This window comes from Mustelus asterias, chromosome 5, assembly GCF_964213995.1.
Source record: "Mustelus asterias chromosome 5, sMusAst1.hap1.1, whole genome shotgun sequence".
Taxonomy (NCBI): domain Eukaryota; kingdom Metazoa; phylum Chordata; class Chondrichthyes; order Carcharhiniformes; family Triakidae; genus Mustelus; species Mustelus asterias.
Window position 1 is genome coordinate 67,953,489 of NC_135805.1, and position 20,922 is coordinate 67,974,410.

At 40.8% G+C, this 20,922-nt stretch overlaps 1 protein-coding gene across 1 annotated transcript in view; it reads left to right on the top strand.

The window, feature by feature from the left end:
- The window catches only part of lama4 (laminin, alpha 4), a 129,623-nt gene that overhangs the window by 76,577 nt on the left and 32,124 nt on the right, over positions 1-20,922 (top strand). The window contains exons 18-27 of the mRNA XM_078212712.1: positions 1,760-1,876; positions 3,525-3,707; positions 4,738-4,877; positions 6,260-6,436; positions 6,569-6,714; positions 7,800-7,962; positions 9,925-10,058; positions 15,945-16,116; positions 17,752-17,883; positions 19,189-19,328. Of these exons, the coding sequence (XP_078068838.1) occupies positions 1,760-1,876; positions 3,525-3,707; positions 4,738-4,877; positions 6,260-6,436; positions 6,569-6,714; positions 7,800-7,962; positions 9,925-10,058; positions 15,945-16,116; positions 17,752-17,883; positions 19,189-19,328 (1,504 nt within the window). The remainder of the gene's footprint in view (positions 1-1,759; positions 1,877-3,524; positions 3,708-4,737; positions 4,878-6,259; positions 6,437-6,568; positions 6,715-7,799; positions 7,963-9,924; positions 10,059-15,944; positions 16,117-17,751; positions 17,884-19,188; positions 19,329-20,922) is intronic.

A 20,922-nucleotide genomic window follows, 5' to 3' on the forward strand; every position in this document is an offset into this window, starting at 1 on the left:
GTGGTCCTGCTTTTTAATTCCCATCCTAATTCCCTAAAATCTTGTTTCAGCACCTCATCACTTTTCCTACCTATGTTGTTGGTCCCAACATGGATCACGACTTCTGGCTGTTCACCCTGCCCTAGAAGAATGCCCTGCAACTGCTTTGACACCCGACATCCTACACAGATGTTGCCAATTGGACAAAAAGCATGTAAATTAGGACTTATAACCAATAATTTGTTTAATATCAATTGATCAAAATGAAAAATATTCTGTAATATTGGGTTTGAATATGTTAGGATTTGTGACTGAACAATGTTTATCTCTAGGAATAAAATTGAACAAATTGCCTGTTGCTCTAGTCAACATTAATTCAGCTTTGGTTTGTCCTGTTCAATACTTGGAGAGTTGGACACACTTCTGTAACAAAATAAATGCGTATGTGCATCTATTTACTTGACTGAGGTGTGTATACTGGCTTCCCATTTGAATCAGTGTCTCAGAGAGCTGAAAAGAGCTGAGTGGTTGCAATTTAAATTAATAGTCCTCTTTGCATCTCAGTTAGGTACTGGAGAAGAACACATGGTTTGTGCATTCATTTGCACACTTCTCCAAAGTGATCAATAATCATCCATCTGAAGGGAACCACCGTTGTATTGTATTGTATTTGTAATGTCTGGATGTTTTTTTTCAATTCGTAAATTGGTGATGCTGACAGGGCAGCATTTACTTTATTAATTCCTAGTTACCTTGAGAAGTCAACGGGCCTTTTCCTTGAATTACTGAAGTCCCTGTGGAGGTGATCCACCTGTGATGTTGTTGACTTCAATACTTAAGGCAGAAGCTAGGTGAATTAGAGAGGTATATATGTGCATACTTGTATTACAAGTTGAACAAAGTGGAACCTTACTTTGCAAAATGTTATAACATCTTGCTGCCAGTGAAAACTGTATTTTAGTCAATAAAAGAAATGATGGAGGCATTGTTCAACTTGCTTGCCAACATAAAGCCGGCCTTGCAAATTGGCTGCACATTATAGAAACCACAAATTTTGTCTTTCCTATTGAGCAGAAATGAAACTCAAGCAATTTCTGCAATGGGAGTTCAGACTTAGGGGCAAGCCGAAAGTTGAATACCCTATCCCCAAATTTCTGAAAGAAACATTTTTATCAAGTGGTAAATACTTCAAAGCTCCCTTGACTTTCCAGTGTTGGGTTTGCCGTATCTGACATTTTTATGTTCACACATGGTCAACATGTGGAAGTGTTGAAGGCAGTGAAAGTTGAAAATATGAATTTTAAGACATTGATTAAATATTTTTGGCAGATAGTAAGTAGTGAAGTAGGGCAAGAAGTATGTGATATTAGGGTTATCCAATGGATGAACATTGTTTTTTATCCTGTATAGACTTTGTTACTCTTTATCCTGTATAGAAAATTGGGACATGGGGATGGAAGAATGTAAGGCTTATTTTAAGGATGTCTAGTGAATTAGGAGTTAGGTAGGAATTTTCCTGTATATTTTTACTAAGATTGAAGTGTTTCATTTCTATTTAATTCCCTCTTCTCCAGGAGTTAGCATCAGTAGTGATTAGGGAAGGATGTGATGAGGTTACACAATCATTGGGAGAGGATTTATTGGGCCTGATGGTCTTCGATCAGCTTTTTATATATTCATATATTGTGTATGCATTTTTGTTTTAATCCCACTATGATAATTTAAAGTTTTCACTATTAACTTTTTTGTCACTTACATCTATTTTGTTAACTTCCTACAGGTGATGGGATAGCTTTTCGTGATACCAGAAGCCATCTGGATGCAGTTATCAGCAAGAAAAACAATACAATGAATGGTTTACTGAACGCGATAAACCAATTGGCATCGATTAAACCAAGTAAGTACATTTCCAAATTTATTTTTCCTTAAGACGCAACAACAATTTTCATTTGACGTACATTGTAAGTCAAGTAGGGAAGGGGGAGATTGACTGTAGCTGATCTCATATAGTGCAGCAAGGTCAAAAGCCGCTGGACTATAACATAGGAATTTTCAAATTTAGCCTGTGAAATCAATGAGCCTGCAAAATCAAGCACGCACATTTTCCAATCTTACTTTTGGGCTCCTTATATAAAGAGAGATATACTTGCATTGGAGGCAGTTCAGAAAAGGTTCCCAATTGGTTGATTGCTGGGATGAAGGGCTATTTTGTGAGGAAAGGCTGAGCAAGTTGAGCCAATATTCGGTTGGAGTTTAGAAGAATGGGAGAGGATCTTATTGAAACAGATAAGATCCTGAGGACAATTGCTAGAGTAGATGCTAAGAGGAGGTTTCCCCTAATTAGGGAACACAGATTAAAAATAAGGGGTCCCCATTTGCGACTGAGATGAGGAAAATATTTTCTCTCAGAAGGCTATTTAATTCTCAACTGCAGAGAGCAGTGGAGGTCCTTGAATATATTCAAGGCTGAATTAGACAGATTTTTGGTCAACAAGGATTATGGAGGGTAGACAGCAAAGTGACATTATGGCCATAATCAGATCAGCTACAAGATGGTTATTCTGCAGCTCCTGTTTAGTTTACTTTCACTCTGAGAACATTTTTGAAAATTTTGCAAAAGTATCTTATTGCAGGTTTTATCACTTGTTACATTGATTCAAATGAATGACATAGCTATTGGTCTCTCAAATGATTTGAATCTTATCGAATGGCAAAGTAGGTTCGAGGGGCCTATTCCTGCTTCTGTTTCTTATATTCTTATGTACCCCTCCATTTTCCCTTTCCTTACCATCTATTAATATCAATTTTAATGAAAGGCTTTAGATACACTGTTCTTATAGTGAGAAAGAATATGTAAATAAAAATTATTGAACAACAGTTTAGCAATAACATTTATGGCTTATGGGAGGCCTTTTAGTATTAAATAGCTATCAGAAATCTTGAAGCATAATTTAAAAGGGTCAAGAAACAGAGTTCTATTCACTGATATTTCTGTCAGTTGACATTGATGAACGGATTGTACTGTTTCTGTCAGATTGCATTTCTATGAGCAGGCTGGCGAGCCTATGAGACATCTCTCTGAATCCTCTGGCCCTTTACATAGAGGGTGGTGGGTGCCTGGAACTCGCTGCTGGGGGAGGTAGTGGAAGCAGATACGATAGTGACTTTTAAGGGGCATCTGGACAAATACATGAATAGGATGGGAATAGAGGGATATGGTCCCCAGTAGAGTAGGAGGCTTTAGTTCAGATGGGCAGCATGGTCGGTGCAAGCTTGGAGGGCCAAAGGGCCTATTCCTGTGCTGTAATTTCCTTTGTTCTTTGTTCTTCCTGCCAGCGGGGTCTTCCTGTCCCACCGAAGGTGACCCCACCCCCCCTCAACGCAGCGGGATCCCTAGTGGCGGACAGGTGAACCACGCAAAACACTATGGGACTGGAAGATCCCTTGTTCCACCCAAGTCAAGGATCAATCCAGTTCCAGGATAATGGAAAATCTGACCCAAGATATTAATGCAATTCTTAATATATTATATATCAACATTTCAGGTAATAGGAACCAGTTGGAGCAATCAAAGCTAATTGCAGAAGGAGCAAGGGATACAGCTGAGATGGTTCTAGAGACTATCAACACACTGAGTGAATTGGTGAAAGACTGGCCACAGAATCTCAGCACTTCTGCTGATGATGGGACTGCTTTCAAGAAGACAGTGAACTCAGCTGGTGACACAGGTACAGGACGGTTAGCTTGCAGCTCCTATTTAGTTTACCTTCATACTAAGAAAGAACATTTTTTTAAAACTCTGCAAATGTGTCTGATTACAGATTTTACCACTTGTAATACTAATCCAAATGAATGGCATGTCCCAACCATTAATCTCTCAAATAATTGGAATTCAAGCTGTCTTTTTCTATCCTAAATTGACTATCAAAAAATGACTTCAAAGATTTTATATTAAAAAGTTTTCTGAGAAGTTGCAAGTATTAAAATTGAACTTTATTAAGCTAAAATGGCATAATGGTTACATTACTGGACTGATGATCTGTGGACATGAGTTTACACCATGCCACAGCGGCTGGAGAATTCAAATCCAAAAATTTTAAATAAATCTGTAATCAGGGTGGCACAGTGATTAGCACTGCTGCTTCACTGCTCCAGGGACCTGGTTCGATTCCAGCCTTGGGTGACTGTCTGTGTGGAGTCTGCACATTCTCCCCGTGGCTGCGTGGGTTTCCTCCGTGTGCTCCGGTTTCCTCCAAAGTTCAAAGGTTAGGCAGGTTGGCCATGCTAGATGTGTAGGGGCTATGTGCCAGGGATGTGGAGGTGCCTGGAGTCCCTGGGGGTTGAGGACCAAGGCGAGGCATTGCCCCATGGCACACTGGTGGTGTCCCCTGACACTGCCTGGGGCCAGTGGCAAATGGGTAGTGTTAAATGGCATCTGGAGAGATACACGCCAGTTTTCAGTCAGAGCCTGACACTCACAAATTTGAGGAAAATTTTGCACATTAAGTCTGTCTAAATAATAGTTTTTCCTGAGTTTGTTTACAAAGTAAAATTATGCAATGATAGTTCACTCATTAGGTTTTATAATGGTATATTCAATTAGTCATGGAAATAATGATAAAATGAAAAACCTTCCACTGCACGTGATATAATAAACTCAGAATCCTAATCAACTGCTTCCTATAGGTTTCTCTTGGTAGTATCTAATCTTCTGAAACCATATAGCTTTTAACTCTTCCATTTCCATGGTGTTTCCAGTGGATAATCTGACAGAAATAGTTCCACAGCTCTTGGACAAACTTCGAATTGTGGAACAGAAAAAGCCAGCCAGCAATATTTCTGCCAGTATTCGACGAATTCGCGAGCTCATTGCACAGACACGGAATGTGGCCAGCAAGGTGAGAAAGAGCTACTCATTACACTGATGAGTGGAATATCCTGTTAACTCCTTGTTACTCAAACTCAGTGTTCATCTTATTTTAAGCTAATTTAGACCACATAACGTGTATATCAAATCAGATCAATATGCTTATTCTTCATAATTATTTCAAAGTGCCCTTTGTTGCTAAATACATTCAGGGGACACACAAATAAATATACAAACATATAAATCAGGAGCAGGTCACTCGTCCCCTCAAGCCTATCCCGCTGATCTGACTGCAACTTCAACTCCACATTCCCACCTATCCCCGGTAACCTTTCGCCCCCTTCTTATCAACAATCTTTCTACCTCTGCCTTAAAAATATTCAAAGATTCTCCTTCCCCTCTTTTGAGGAAGAGAGTTCCAAAGACTCATTGCCCTCGAAGAGAAAAAAAATTTCATCATCTCTGTCTTAAATGAGCGATCCCTTATTTTTAAATAATGACTCCAGTTCTATATTCTCCCACAAGAGAGATTCTCCGTGTAGATTCTCCACATCCATCCTGTCAAGACCCCTTAGGATCTTATATGTTTCAATGAAGTCACCTCTTACTCTTCTAAACTCCAGTGAATACAAGCCCAGCCTGTCCAACCTTTCCTCATAAGACAACCCACAGACAACCCACCAATTCCTTTTGAAAATTTTCAATGTCTCATCCAATGATTGAGAAATGACAGAGAATTCTCTATAACTATGGATTACTTATGAATAGAAAATCTTAGTCTGACACCTGGATTTCTTCAAAGCTGCAGCCATTTTTACAAATTAATTTCCCATTTTGTAGTTGATTGCTTGTGGCTTTACTGAGTGGCACGGACCCAGTTGAGGAAATGTCACTCAGACCTCATGGTGAGCTTTCCACATGGGGTCTCTCTCCCACCACACATCATACATGTCTGTTCAAGCGGAATTAAAAATGGGACTAAAAGTTCATGTTGAGATTTACTTATGCCGTTCAGGGAAGGTGAGATTTCAACAAGAACAATTTGAGTATAATCATGTATACTGAAGTATACTATATAGGTTTTACTCAATTTCCATTAATTTGTTTCAACTTTCTCCTTTATATGATAGGTTGGAAATCTTTGGATAGGGACCTAGATTGTACTCTGTGACTGACTTGCATAAAGTGGACTTGTTTTATCAGGTTGTGTCATTCCTTACTACCTAATAATATTACAGTTAAAGTTAAGATTTGGGTTCATAAATCCCACCCCCTGTTTAACTAGTGTATAACACGAGAGATTGCATCTCCTTTGTGTAATCAGTGTTTAACAGTTGTTCAGTTACAGACTATAGATGTACAGATTTACTGACAATAGTTAAAGTAACAATTCATTTCCTTGTTTCATTTCAGGTTCAAGTCTCCATGAAATTTAATGGTCAGTCTGCAGTAGAAGTCATTTCAAAATCAAATTTGGAGGAGCTCAAGTCTTTTACTTCAATGAGTTTGTACATGCAAGTTCCTTCATCAAGTGGACAACGGCAGGCTGCCAACCAAGATAGATTCATCCTGTACCTCGGAAACAAGAATGTGAGATCATGTAAATTTTACTATAACAGTTCAAAAATATGTCAGACGTAAGGAATATGTATGCACTCAGAATCCTGCTTAATAGGTTTAATTAAGTTTTATGTGTGCAAATCTATTTCTGTTATTTTCTAGGGAAGACAAGATTATATTGGTCTGAGTATTAAAAATGACAATTTAGTTTATGTTTACAATCTTGGAAATGGAGATGTTGAGATTCCGTTGAACTCAAAGCCTGTGAGCACCTGGCCAAACTACTTCAATTTAATCAAAATAGAAAGGTAACTGATATCTCTTATAGGCAATGGCAATTTTTGGTGAAAGCATTTCAGAGTGTACGTTTCCAGTATTGTCTGCCAAATTAATATGGGCAATGGTGATTTATATTTTTCTTTTCAGTTTACGTCCAATGCACTTGTTTTTGGTTATATGAACAGACTTACATTTCTGGGATTGGGTAGTGCAATATTTGAGAAGTTCAGGGTTTAAATATTGTGGGCAGAGTTAGTTAGTTAGTTATTAGCAACATTTCACAACATTTCATGGGCTGAATTGGGTCAGAACGGAGGGGGGGGGGGGTGGACAAGCAGAAAATAAAACTGTGAACTCAGAACCTCTTGCTAAGATAATTTTAGCTTTTGAAACACAGTCAAGCATTCATAAATAATAGTCTCAAGGGAACTGCCAACAAAGAACTCTGTTAAAACAACTCAAAAAGATGCTACACCAACTGGCCTATTAATCAAAGCAGTCCAGCAGATGCCATTTTCTAACAATCATTGACAGCAGCAGCCAGTTTTTTATTTACAATATAAAGAGTGAGGGATTTTAAAACCTTCAGATCATAACCATTAAATCGATCTCGTCCACCCTTCATTGTCTATTTCTTTCCATACATTTGTGATGCCAACACTGTGGATTAAGGTCCTTACAACAAAATCAGAACAAAGTTTAAATATCTCTGCAGAGTTCAGGTTTCCCTCCTGTGTGAATCATGCCCAGTCCCCATTATCCCACCAGCAAAAACTAGATCTGTCAGAAATGGGGGCAGGACTTTCACACCTGGGTCAACCTAGCCCACCCTCCTGGACAGACACGTCACCTGAGCATGAAGGAACCTGAATATGATTAAAGTTTCCACTTCTATTTTGAGTATTTGTCATTTTCTGACTCTGCAAAAATCTAGCCCTGCGTAGGACATATTATTTCAAAATCATTACATTTCAAACGATAATATCTCTGTTTGAATCACTGTTCAGTGGCTGTCAATAGTTCATCTTCATTGACAAGACTTCCAACTTTCTGAATTAACCAAACAAAAGAAGAAGAATACTGACATGCCTTTTGCTATGCTCCTTTCTGATAGAGTTGGAAGGCATGGAAAAATACAGTTAACTGTACCTAGCCCAGGTAGCACAGCAGAGCAAAAGTTCATCCAGAAAGGAGCAGCTGAAGGCAATGATTCTCTGCTAGACCTGGAAGCTGATGACATGGTGTTCTACGTGGGAGGAGTGCCTCCAGATTTCCAGGTATGTTCTGTTGAACCAATTCCAATGGTGCATTTTGCTGCACATTTTCATTCTAAAGATGGTAACATTTCACAAGCTACATTTGAACTTCCACAAAGTGTGTCCAAAACTGCAGTTTAATTGCTTTGGCACCCTTTGTTATTCCAGTCAAATTGTAACAGACAGAATTCAAAAAAGAATTATTGTAGTCTTCCTATTTTCCCTCCAAACACTGAACTATTTCGCCTCTTTTCCCAAGCCTTTCTTCTCTCATTTCTGAGATGGATTGTCTTATTGCAAACATGGTAGTCATTAATTGACTGAAAGCTGCTTAAATGGTATCGTTGCAATAGGTATATTTAGCAGCTCAAATGATCTGATTAGAAGCCCATTAGAAGCAGAACTGCCCTTCATTGAGAAGATCAAGTGCATACTTTGCACAATACTTCCATTCATTCTGCAAGCAATACTCCGACTTGCTGTTCACTTGTCATTTCAATTCACCACTCTCCTCATGTTCACATTTCTATTCTTGGCTTGCTGCAATGTTCCAGGGAGCCCAGTGCAAGCTGGAGGAACTGCACGACATCTTCCGAATAGACATCTTTACATGCCATTTTGTACTTTTCTCCCTCCTCCCCCCACAGCCCCCCACCCCCGCCCCGCCCCCCACAAGTGCCAGTCTGTAACTTGTTCTCATGCTTTGCTTTCAGATGACACTGACCTTTATTCTGCTATTCACATCTGTCATAGAATCCCTACTGTGCAAAAGGAGGCCATTTGGCCCATCAGGTCTACACCAACCCTCCAAAAGAGCTCTCTACCTAGGCTCACTCCCCCACCCTATCTACGTAACCTCATACATTGATCATGACAAATCCATCTAACCTGCACATCTTTGGACTGTGGAAGGAAATGGGAGCACCCGAAGGAACCCACTCAGACATGGAGAGAATGTGCAAACTCCCCATAGTCAATTACCCAAGGCTGGAATCGAACCCTGGCACAGGTCTCTGGCACTGTGAGGCAACAGTGCTAACCACTGTGTTACCCTTTCTCTGGACCTCCACCAGACCAATGCTTTGTTCCTTTTCTACAAGCATTCCCACAGTTCGCCTTATGAGATCTTTGTGATTGAATCTCCCCCACCCTCTAACCTACCTCTGATGTTCTGTTTTTGCACCACCTGACCCTCCTCCCTTTTGTTCCAGCGTAAAACCCATCACATTTCTGCCTCCCTTCAGTTCCAAAGAAGAGTCACTGGGACTTGAAACAAACCTCAGTTTCCCTCTCTACATGTGCTGTCAGACCTGCTGAGATTTTCCAGCATTTTCAGTTTTTATTTCCGATTTCTGGCATCTGCAATTATCTGATTTTTTTAATACTTCCCCATGTGGCTACCTCATTTTATGCTGTGCTTTCATTTTTTGCTCCTGTTTGTAATGCATATTCTGAGTAGTTGTTGGTGGTGCTAGAGGTTGTTTCAATAGACATCCACTTCCTCCAGCCGTATTAACCAGGTTTCCATTTTTTGAATTGTCAAAATAGCTACATCGCTCATGTGCTGCTGCCATAATAAGATCATTATCGAAGTAACTCCTAAATTTTAGGCAATTTAGGATTTTCATTTGAAGTGAGTGAAATCTAATTATCTTGCTGGTCTTTAATAAGAGGAGTAAATAATCAGAAAGAAATGAACACTAAATCACTTTGTGAAGCAATGATTCATAATGATGTTCAACCACATTATGTAATTTCCTTGCACCGTTCATACATTGTGTTTCTTATTAAACTGTCAGGATCTTCATAAACTGGAGAAAGAATGAGATCCTAATTAGGATAACAGCAAGGTGTCAGGTTGACAAAATAAAATTCAAGGCAAGTCACTGTTTCTGTGCCTCACCCTCCATCAGGTTAGGGTTGTGTTTTGCACGTGAATGGAGTCATCTGAACAGACGTTTTTTTCTGTCTTCTTTGTCACAGCCTCCTGCCAGCTTAAACCTTCCTGGCTTTGTCGGCTGTATTGAACTGGCCACACTTAATGATGACATAATAAGTCTCTACAACTTCAAACAGACTTACAAACTGAACACTGCATCCGACCGACCCTGTACAAGGTAAACAGACCATTGCACCTGTCACACTTTGACAAAGAATAGTGTTTTCATTTGTGTTACTCCAGGAACAGCATTTTCAGTTGGTCAGAACAACATTTTCAATTGGTCAGAATCAGAGGCCACCGGACCCAGAATCTCGCATCATCGACCGCCATGCCAGTTTATATGAATCATTTTTAAAGAGGCCAGGTCAGGGTCAGAATGGCTACTTGCTATTGGTGGGCAGGTAGCCAATTTAGGCCAATTAAAGCCCCACTCTCTTGCAGACGGGGATTTTCAATCAGCATGCAGATTTTGCACATCAGGCTAAAACACCGCTAAGGCAGTCTCACAGCAGGAAAAGCAGAGGCCGTGTTTAATGCCACAAAGGAACCTCCACCTGCAAGCATCATAGCCACAGCTGCAGCTACTGTCCGTGAAGAGTTTGCTCCTCCACAATCACGGCCAAACAGCTCTGACCATTTAAAAGAAAAACTGGCCGTCAGAGGGTTCCCCCATATTGGGGCACCCTCTCTCTGTCCATCACAAACCAACAGCAACCACCTCAGCAAGTGAGGCTGCCAATGGGTCTGTGCTGGAGGGTCTCCCATGAGCCCTTCAGCTTGAGTGCCTGCCTGAAATAGGGTGAGCCTGTTCCCTGCTATTAATTGGCTGACACATTAAAAATTGAGGTTAGTATGAGGCCAGGGTCCAGTTAAATCAATCTTTATCTCATAAGAAATAATTTGGTGAATAATATCTGCACAGACCAGGAAGGTCCAGATTTGTTTCCCAATTAGTTGATATTGACTTGTTTGGTACTAAGATTCTGGCATTTGGTTTTAGTACCTTCCGCTCAGTATCAAGGTGCTTGTCACTCAAGAGCTACCCCCACCATCCCCACCCCGTGCCATTCCTTCAGCCCCGCAATGGATCTCTGTCTCTCCCAAAGGTTGTGTGTCGTCTTCTCCTGTAAGGAATGAAAGCAGAGAGTTGCAAGTTACAAATTAGATCTTGCTTGTGTGGTAAGGCAGGAAGAACGACATTTGTGGCTGCGAGTCTGTGAGAGGGCAATGAGGTGAGTGTGAGTGCTGGCTCCTCATCTCGATATGTGAGGAAGTGGCTGGAGAGAGAGGAATGAATGGAGCTGCAAGGTGTGTTGTTCAGGAAATGTTATGCAAGTTAGAGTATGAGATTTGGCAAATGAAAGTGTTACGCACCCTAATCTTTCCCATCATCTTGCTACACCATCACAAGGTTGGGAGGATGACACTTGGGCTGCCGCCTCTCTCTGTGACTTCCTTCATGCATGCTTGGTTGAGGAGGTTGTCCTTGTGGGAGTTTACCTCACTACAGCCTCTAACCTATCAAATCCCTTCAGGTAAGAGTGAGAGACTTGGGGAATAGTCATCCCAGGTCTCCTCTCCACACCTGTTATTGCTGCAGCCTTAAAAACATCCAGATCCCTTTAATTAGCAGTCCTTACACAATCCTTCCTTTTCATATCCGGTGCATGACCCTGCCCATCCTCAATGCCTGCTCGGAAAAATTTGCTCCTTCACTATTCAGGTTCCTAACCATTACTGGCATTTCTCCATTTCTAAAATTTAAAATTCTACTCTAAACATTTCAGTAAGGATTTTAAAATCTGATTGGCTGAAGGGCTGTTGCTCATCCTTCTCACACAGGTTCCTAATCCCTTTTCAAAGATGCTGAACTAGATCTCTCATTACTATAAACTGCTCCCCGTCAAAGCCCACTTAAAGGCTGTGGGTAATATAAGAGTAATGAAATTGTCAGTTGTCCTTCATTCATGGCTGACTGCACAGTGCAGGTCCAGGTAAGAACAGTATAAGATTTGATTAAGAACATTCCGCAGTCAGGTCAGGCTGCTGACGTTTCCGTCATTTATTATGGAAATGCCAATCGGTGATGTCCAGATGGTGACTGATTTATTCAACCGTAAGGCACAATTCAGAAGGGGCTTGACAGAATAGATGTTGGGAGGATGTTTCCACTTGTGGGAGAATCTAAAACTAGGGGACGCAATTTCAAAATAAGGCATCTCCCATTTAAGATGGAAATGAGGAGGAATTTCTTCTCTCAGAGGGTCAATAGTGTTTGGAATTCTCTACCCCAGCATGCAGTGGAAGCTTGGGCATTGCATATATTCAAGGCTGCGTTCAGCAGATTTTTGATCAATAAGGGGATTAAGAGTTATGGAGGGAGCAAGTAGGAAAGTGGAATTGTGGCCACAATCAGATCAGCCATGATCTTAATGACTGCTGGGGCAGGCTTCCGGGGCCAAATGGTCTACTCCTGCTTCCGTTTCTTGTGTTTTCATGTAAGATATCAAGTAGCCATCAGGAGAGGAGATTGACCAGTAAATCTGCAAGATAAATTTGTTTACGTTGTATTCACTGTACCAACCCCATTACTGAGTAGTTGCTTGAAAAAATATTCCCATATTGTCAAGCAGGAAATTCATCAATTAAAAAAAATATTTTCAAAGGAGCTACTGTTAGTAATATTCTTAGGGAATTAATTATTCAATCAGAGCCTCAACATCACATTTTAATTGGTGTACATGTCTCCAGCAAAGTAGAAGGATACCCTTCCCAGCCATTCAATCCTGTCAGTTTCAAATCAATTCCATGCAATTACAATTTGTCAAGCTGCTGGCTCTGTGCACTTGCAGGATGTTGCATCATCTGGCTATAATCTCTTGCAAGGAGGGAATTATCTAAGCTTTGATCGTACTGCAAAAAAAGCACAGCTGGTGCAATGTGTTTTCTGGTTACGGATATGATTCGAAACACACAGTAATAATTGTTAATGCACCATTAATTATCAATGAATTTGAAAAGAAAATGAAGCGATGATAGAATATTCTAGTGTTACAGCATTTTGAGCAATGGAATATAGTGCGTGGAATCAATTCTACAGTTTCCACATAACTGATACCTAATATGGCTGAGGCTTCGAGGAGGATGCTTTCCCACAGGAAGAGGGGAATAAATTGGAGAATCGATCGCTCGAGGTTAAATTTCACCACTGGGGCTTTTGACTCAAGGATGAGTTTGGCTCAGCCCTAGTAGGAACGTGAATGCCTGCTGCGCCAGTCTGTACATACTGTATGGCTGTCAAAGTTATTCAAAATAATGAATCAAAAATTATGAAAAGAATATAAACATTTGTACCCTTCATAAGTTAAAATAGAAGCGCTGACAAGTTTTAAAAGATATAAGTTGAATACAGTGACCCCATTATTTACAGGGAGGCAGAGAAGGAGCATGGACACACAATGTGGGAGAGGTGGGAATGCCAGGAATTAGTGCTCCTGCCAACTTTAACAGCAGGGCCTCTCGAGCGTTTCAGACATTCTGCTGCCCACCTGGCCTCAGCTGATTGAGAGCCAATTGCCAGATGGGAAAACCAGGGCATCCAGAAATCTAAAATGACTGGGGCCTGGTTAGGGGGTGGGAGGAGAGTGATAGGAAGGTGGGATTGGTGACAAGGAGCGACGTGTGCTGGAAGGAAGGAAAATGCAGAGCAGTGAGCTATCAGAAGGTGGAGGGGAGAGAGTCAGTGGGCAAATCTGAAGATTGCGGGTGGGGGAGGTAGCCATCTGAAATTTGTGGCCAGGGGTTTGCTTGATGGACTCGATGAAGCACCACCTGGCATTCAGGCAGTACTTTTAAGAAAAACCTCCGTTTGGTTGCTGTTTCCTAACTCTTGTGAAGCCCAGCTATTCAATATTACATTTAAATGGCTACCAAAATCTGAGGTGGGTGCGAGGTTTGGGGGGTGGGGAGGGTGGAGGTTGAGGAGTTCCCTCAATCTGCACTAATATGTACATGACAGAGGGCATAGAAATGGGGCAGTAGAGTGGCTGCTGACAGCCACACATCTCCCCTCCCTTGCTACTGACCCCCATAGAACACCTCTCCCCATCATCCCCGCACCACAATACCCCCCCCCCCCCCCCTCCCACTCATCAACTCCAATGGGGGAGTAACCATTGGAGTAACAGTAACAGCCATGGCCTACTCCGTGGAGCCGCCAAGTGCAAGAGCTGCTGGCCCCAATTAGTCGGCAACTCCAAGTGAATGGGGTGCCATATCCTGGAGTCCTGAGTTGGGAATAAGACGTAGTGCAGTCCTCTTAAGAGCCTGATAGACAGAAGATATGGCAGACCTTCATCCCAAGAGTCAGCACAGGGTGTCTCACTGCATTTTCAGATAGCACATGAGACACCCATCAATAACAGAAGATTCTGCCCAATATTTCTAAATTCTGATGAGGAGGAGCCAATGCCATCATAAAGGTAGCTGAGGGTTGTATGGGTGAGGCGGAAGAAACTACAGACCCAAGGCTGCCACAGATTCTCAAGTAATGCGCAAGCTTCACTGATGTTGTCACATATGAGGTTAATGAGCTTTGCCAGGACCCCTGTCATGTGCTGCACACACTGAATAGGCAACCTCATTGCCTGCACAGAGGCTGACGTTAATCAAACTATAAGATCTGAATCTGCTATTAGAGTCAACACTGGAGAAAAGCTGAGGCACCATCCAGCACCAGTTCCAATCTGCTGTCCTGTCGTTCACTTACTCAGCTGGTACAATGTCAGTCAAATGTTATGGCTCTGACAGAATTATTTATGTTTAAGTGCTGCAGGCGAAGATGAGAGAGAGAGAGAGTTTAATGGCAGTTTAGCTCTATAAGAGACTAAAGCAAATGCAGGTATTGCTTTGCATCTGCACACCGCAGGTGGCACAAGTCCACAAACCTTGCCACTGCCCATCATCACTGCAGATTGCCACCCCATCAGCCTGAGTGCTTGCTCCTCAAATGCAATCTGCTACCTTACATCTGGGATCTCTGCCACAGAAGGGCTGCCTCTTTTTGACATTATGGGAAATTTCCTCCAGAAACAATATTAAGAGCATTAAGAAGGAAAAGCAAGTTGCTAAAGGGAATCTTCCAGGTGACAGTGGTCAGCTGAAATAGCAGGCAAAAGGACCCTGTAAAATGAGAAGAATGAGGAGAATTCCAGGAGGTGATTCTAGAGAGCTCTTGAACCATGGCGAATAGAATTATTAAATCAATTACATTCCAAGCATCTAAAAATACTAATTATAAAGGCTCTGTTATTTATTTCTATGATTGCTAATATTTTCTGTCTCATGGTATTGTGAATGAAGTACTTTGAATAATGAGGCGATCCAGCAACAGCAAATTGCAACTGCAAAGCATTATGCCGTGCTATGCTCTGAAGTAACATGAATACATTTACGCCTGCAATTCATGAGAAAGAGTGTTTTTCCATCTTGCTTTTACTGTAAGTGAAATCATTGAGTGTAGGCTTCCCCCAAGAGAGATGAAAAATGATTCCAAGAATGAGTTACTGGACTGCCCTTGACTACTCAACAGTGATTAGATAAAGTCCACAGTTGGCAGAGATTTGGAGCATGTCACCTGAAACATGATGTGCGGGTTAGGTTGATTGGCCGTGCTAAAATTGCCCCTTAGTGTCCTGGGATGCGTAGATTAGAGGGATTAGCGGGTAAAATATGTAGGGATATGGGGGTAGGGCCTGGGTGGGATTGTGGTTGGCGCAGACTCGATGGGCCGAATGGCCTCTTTCTGTACTGTAGGGTTTCTATGATTTCTTTTCTATGATTTCTACTTAGCCTGAGAGTGTTATCTAGCACTAATGAGTGAACTGGAGAAAAAGTTAAATTTGGAGGAGGAGCATTTTAACAAGAATAAACCATCATCTTCATTATTGAGTTGTATATTTGCTAAAGTATTGGAAATGTGTTGTCATCTGTTACTAATGTTGTCCAGGTCATTTCAATCCATATGTGTTTTCTTCCTTTCTCCTCTTGATATATATTGTAGGTACAGACTTTCTTTTGCCCAGAGCAGGACAGCAAATTTCTACTTTGATGGTTCAGGCTATGCTTTTGTGCGTAACATACAAAGGAGAGGGAAGTTCAACATAGCAACTCGGTTCAATCTGGACATTCGCACACCAGCTGATAATGCCCTTCTCTTACTGATGGTGAAAGGGGTAAGGATGACCAGCAGCAGTGAGGAATACTTTAAGAATGATGTTTAGTTTAGTCCTGTAGAACAGAAAGAGAAACAACAGGGAAGCTTAATCAAATAGTTATCTCGGGCCTCGAACTTCATATATCTTGAGTGTGTTTTGGGAATTTGTGCAGGAATGTTATTGGGTTGCATGGGATTTTCCATCTAGTAAAATTGAACGATAGTAAATCCTGTGCCTGAATTGCCAATTTATGTTCTCAGTACCTGGATATAAAATTCATAAAATCTGCCTTGAATAATTAAATATCATGTGATTCATTTAAATTCATCGTGCTATTGAACAATGTGAACATTTAGCACACTAATCCACCCCACCTCCACCATCTACCATTAATTTGTACTTAGCAACCAGATTAATGTTGGCCTGTCAGCAGAATAAAAATGGAAATCTCAGAAAATACCCGCGGCACAAAATTCTGCTTGTGATTTTACCGTTGATCTGTTCTGTGCCGGCAATGAAGAGATAACGAAACCACTTGTACTGTTAGTAAATATGTTACTCTCATTAGTAATGCACAACAAGAGCAAAAACATGCATTTATTCAAGACCTTTAACATCAGAAAATGTCCCAAGATGCTGAGCCAAAGAGGGAAAGGTGAAGAAGAGTCATCAGAAGCTTGGTAAAGGCTACAGATTAAATTGTGACGACAAACATATTCTACCTTTCTCATAAAATATAGCAAGATAACAAGGAGCTCTGACCAATCCAAAATAGAACTTGTGCAACCCTTTTAATATCTACTAGAGAGAAAAAAAACATGTTACTTATTTGGAGCAGTAATAGTCATATGATCACAACCATATGAAAGGGCTTTGTAGAAGCAAATATATTAGCAATATCAGTATGCCATCAAAATTGGAAAAGTTTCCATCAGAAAAGTTACCATCAATTTCAAATAAGAAGTTTAGTCCCAATGTGATTGTGGTAGCGTGGCCCCTTAACAGAGGCAATCCCTGAGGGCCATCTGATAACAACGGGCCATATGGAGTGTCAAGGCAGGAGGTTGTGCCAATCGGGTGCAAGGGCGCATGCCCCATGTCTGGGAAGATCCTCAGTTGGAGCCTGGGAGGAGTGGAGAATAGTCGCATATTTAGTTCTTGTTTGTATTCAGACCCTTGTTTGTAAATAATTATTTATTGTTGGTAATAAACCCTTTTATACTTAGAGCCGCAATGAGTCACCTTCAATTTAATACAGTGATATTTGTTGTTTTGGCTAATATCAGATGAATTTTTGTGTCTTGGAAATCTAAAGCATTTCTTACTCCCATGTTCACTGCTCCTTTCAAATGTATGGCAGCTCAGTCTGCATTTGTTGGAGCAAACATGAGTCAATATGTGGTTATGATTCCGTCACCCTTCGCCTTTTAGTGGCTGACCTGCTGAATATTTCAAGCCTCGGCCAGTTTATTCTCATTTTAGATTTCCGGAGTTTGTGGTTTTTATTATTAAACAGTTTGATGTCTATATTAAACATTTCTGAGTGCCACAGCATTTTTAATTAATTTGCAGTGGCATTTCAAGGCCTGCTTGAAACATTTTCATCCTCTTGCTTTTAATTACATTGAACATATTTTTCTATTCTTTCCTCAGGATACCTTCTTCAGTATGGAAATGCAAAATGGTTATATTCGCTTGGTTTATGACTTCGGATTCAGCAAAGGTCCTGTTGTCCTGGAGGATACAGATAAGAGAAAACGTATAAATGATGCAAAATATCATGAGGTAAATGGTATAGGACAGGAAATGACTTCTTTGACAAATCAAGCAGTGCCTCGGGTCTAAAATATTTTAAATAAGTAAAATGAAAGTTTAGATTAACTGTTAATCATAGAATATTGTACTAAAATATATTTGTAAGGATGGCTTGCAATGAACATTTGAATAATTCAACTTGTGATATTATCATTGATCATTTCTATGCCTATAATGAAAGGACAACATTGACATTTGTATAAATATTAAATATATACTGTCAGAGTGTTGTCACTTCTTGCCCTCCAAAGTATCCGCATTCCTCTAATTCTGGCTTCTTGAATGTCTTCAATTGTATTAATTCCACCATGACTTCAGTTGCCGAGGCCCCAGCTTGGGGATTCTGCCCCTCTCTGCCCCTCTATCCCACTTTCCTCCTCTCCGACACTCCTTTAAGCCTACGTTTGATGAAGCTTTTGGGCATCTCATCTCCTCATATGGCTTGGTTTTATAATGCCCCTACCTATGAAGCACCTTGGTGCAAGTTAATAAGTTAAGACACTATGGAAATATAAGTTACTGCTGTTGGTGATTTCAAGTATTGATGAAACAGTGAGTTCAATTATTGGGTGTCACCAAGAATTTTGCAAGCCACTCAGTAATGAGGAAACATGGGGCAGAATATGCTGAGCCTTCCCATTGGTGGGAACCTCCAGTCCTGCTGAAGTAGACCGCTGGTGCAGGTTCTCCGGTGGTGGGACCAGTGAGTTATGCAAAAAACCATAGACTTGAGTGGGATTGGAATATTCCACTGGCGGCCAATGGTGAGCCACGTCTGCCATGGGAGGACCTACTGTAGGGATGTGGAGAATTCCGACCATGGGCTCCTTTCCAAAACTGAAAAGAAGGTTAGGGGGCAAATTTATTCATGTAGTTCTGCTTCAAACAGCAGGACACAGATCAGATCGAGTTCCTAGGAGCAGGCAACATTTGCGTGACTAACTGCAAAATCTGTGCGCATACCGTGCTCTTCAATGATATGAGATATTATGCGAATAAACCTTTACCCTTCTGTGTTCTGTACCACATTTCAAGTTTCCTTTTAAATGTGTTGACTACTCTGAAAGTTGCCCATTGCTATGTGTGCACTTTAAACCCTTTGGGGGGAATTTTCCCGTCCCGCCCACCACGGGAATCGTAGCAGGCAGGGGGCGGACCATGCAAAGGTCCGTTGACCTCGGGCGGGATTTTCCAGTTTTGGGGCGAGTGCAGCTGGAAAATCCCACCCTCTGTTTCTGAGGAAGTCTATTAAACTAAGTTTGTATTTTCCTTCAGGTCGCATTCATTTACCATAATAATAAGAAGATGATCTTGCTGATTGACAGAATCAATGTAAAAAGCATTGAAAATGAAAAGAAGAACATGTATTTCACTGATGTCTATGTTGGTGGAGCTCCTGTTCAGGTCTTATCAAGGTGGGTTAATATATAAAACTGACTTTTTTATCTGATACAAAATTTCATGGGGTAGAGAGCAGGATATGACTTCTTTGAAAAATCAAGCAATGCCTCAGGTCTAAAATGCTTATATAAGTAAAATGAAAACTTAGAATAACTGTTAGTCATAGAATATTGTACTATTGGGCGATGCATAATGGTAACAAATCTGCCTCACAGCCCTAGGGACCCGGGTTCGATTCCCAGCTTGGATCACTGTGTGGAGTTTGCACATTCTCCCCGTGTCTGCGTGGGTTTCCTCCGGGTGCTCTGGTTTCCTCCCACAGTCCGAAAGACGTGCTGGTTAGGTGCATTGGCCATGTTAAATTCTCCCTCTACCTAAACAGGTGCCAGAGTGTGGCGACCAGGGCATTTTCACAGTAACTTCATTGCAGTATTAATGTAAGCCTACTTGTGACACTAATAAATAAATTTAAGACTTAAACTTAAAATGTATTTGTAAGGATGACATGCAATGAACATTTGAATAATTCAGCTAGTGATATTATCATTGATCCCTTCTGTGCCTATAATGAAAGGGCAATGTCTGCTTGGCAGAATCTTCATGCAATAACCTTAAGAATAATGGATTTGCTTTATCCTGGCCCTTCATAAATAAATCATCTAAAAAAAAATTAAATAACCACACAACTAAGCAAACTATTTCAGTTATTTTAATGTTTACTCTTTTGTTCTTCTCCCTCATAGTTGTGTCTTGAAGTCCATAATTGAACCTGCCAATACAGGCATTGCAAATATTATCAAAGCCCAAACCATCAGGATAGCCTAACCATACTTGCAAAAAAGTGGACATTTATCATCATGCTGTACATAAGCTAAGGAGAAAGTTTTAGATCAAACATTCCATAGCATGACTGACCCTCAGCAGGAAGGTGAGAAGCCAGAAGGCTCAAAGAAGGGAGGAGAAAGGGAGATAGAAGTCTGGAGGCTGATAATCAGGGGTCTGTATGCCAACTGCTCCTGTAGTCTGAGATGTGATAAATTTGATGGAGGGTCATTCCCCGAATGCTGCTTCTGAAGGAAATGAGAGATAGTAGATATTATATGGAGCACTTTAATAATATCTGATACAAGCGGAAGAACCAGCAAGCACAGAAAAAGACAAATATGTGATAATGTGGAGATATTGGGATAAAGCAAAAGCTCAAAGCTCATATTTTCTGGAATATGACCTGTGCCACAAATTAAGTTAGGCAGACAGAAAATAGTTTGGCAGCTGAACATGTGGTTGGCAGACAGCTGTAAGAAGGAGGTTTTCAGGTCAGTGGCATTTTTTAGATGGTGCCTGGTAGGCTTATGCAAGCACCATTGTTAGGACTGCTGAGCATGTGCATGTGCCGTACCAGAGGAATACACTATCTGAAACAAGCTGCCAATAATTTCCTGAGAGCCAGAATTGATAGAGCTGTGAATTTTAACTAATAGTTTTAGTGGAGCGTAATGACATTAAAAATATGTTGGAAGGTGTTATAAATATTATAATGAACAGGAAAAGCTGTTTTAAAATAGCAAGCTCAAAGAGACAAACCTTAACAGGGAGGCTAAAAAAAGA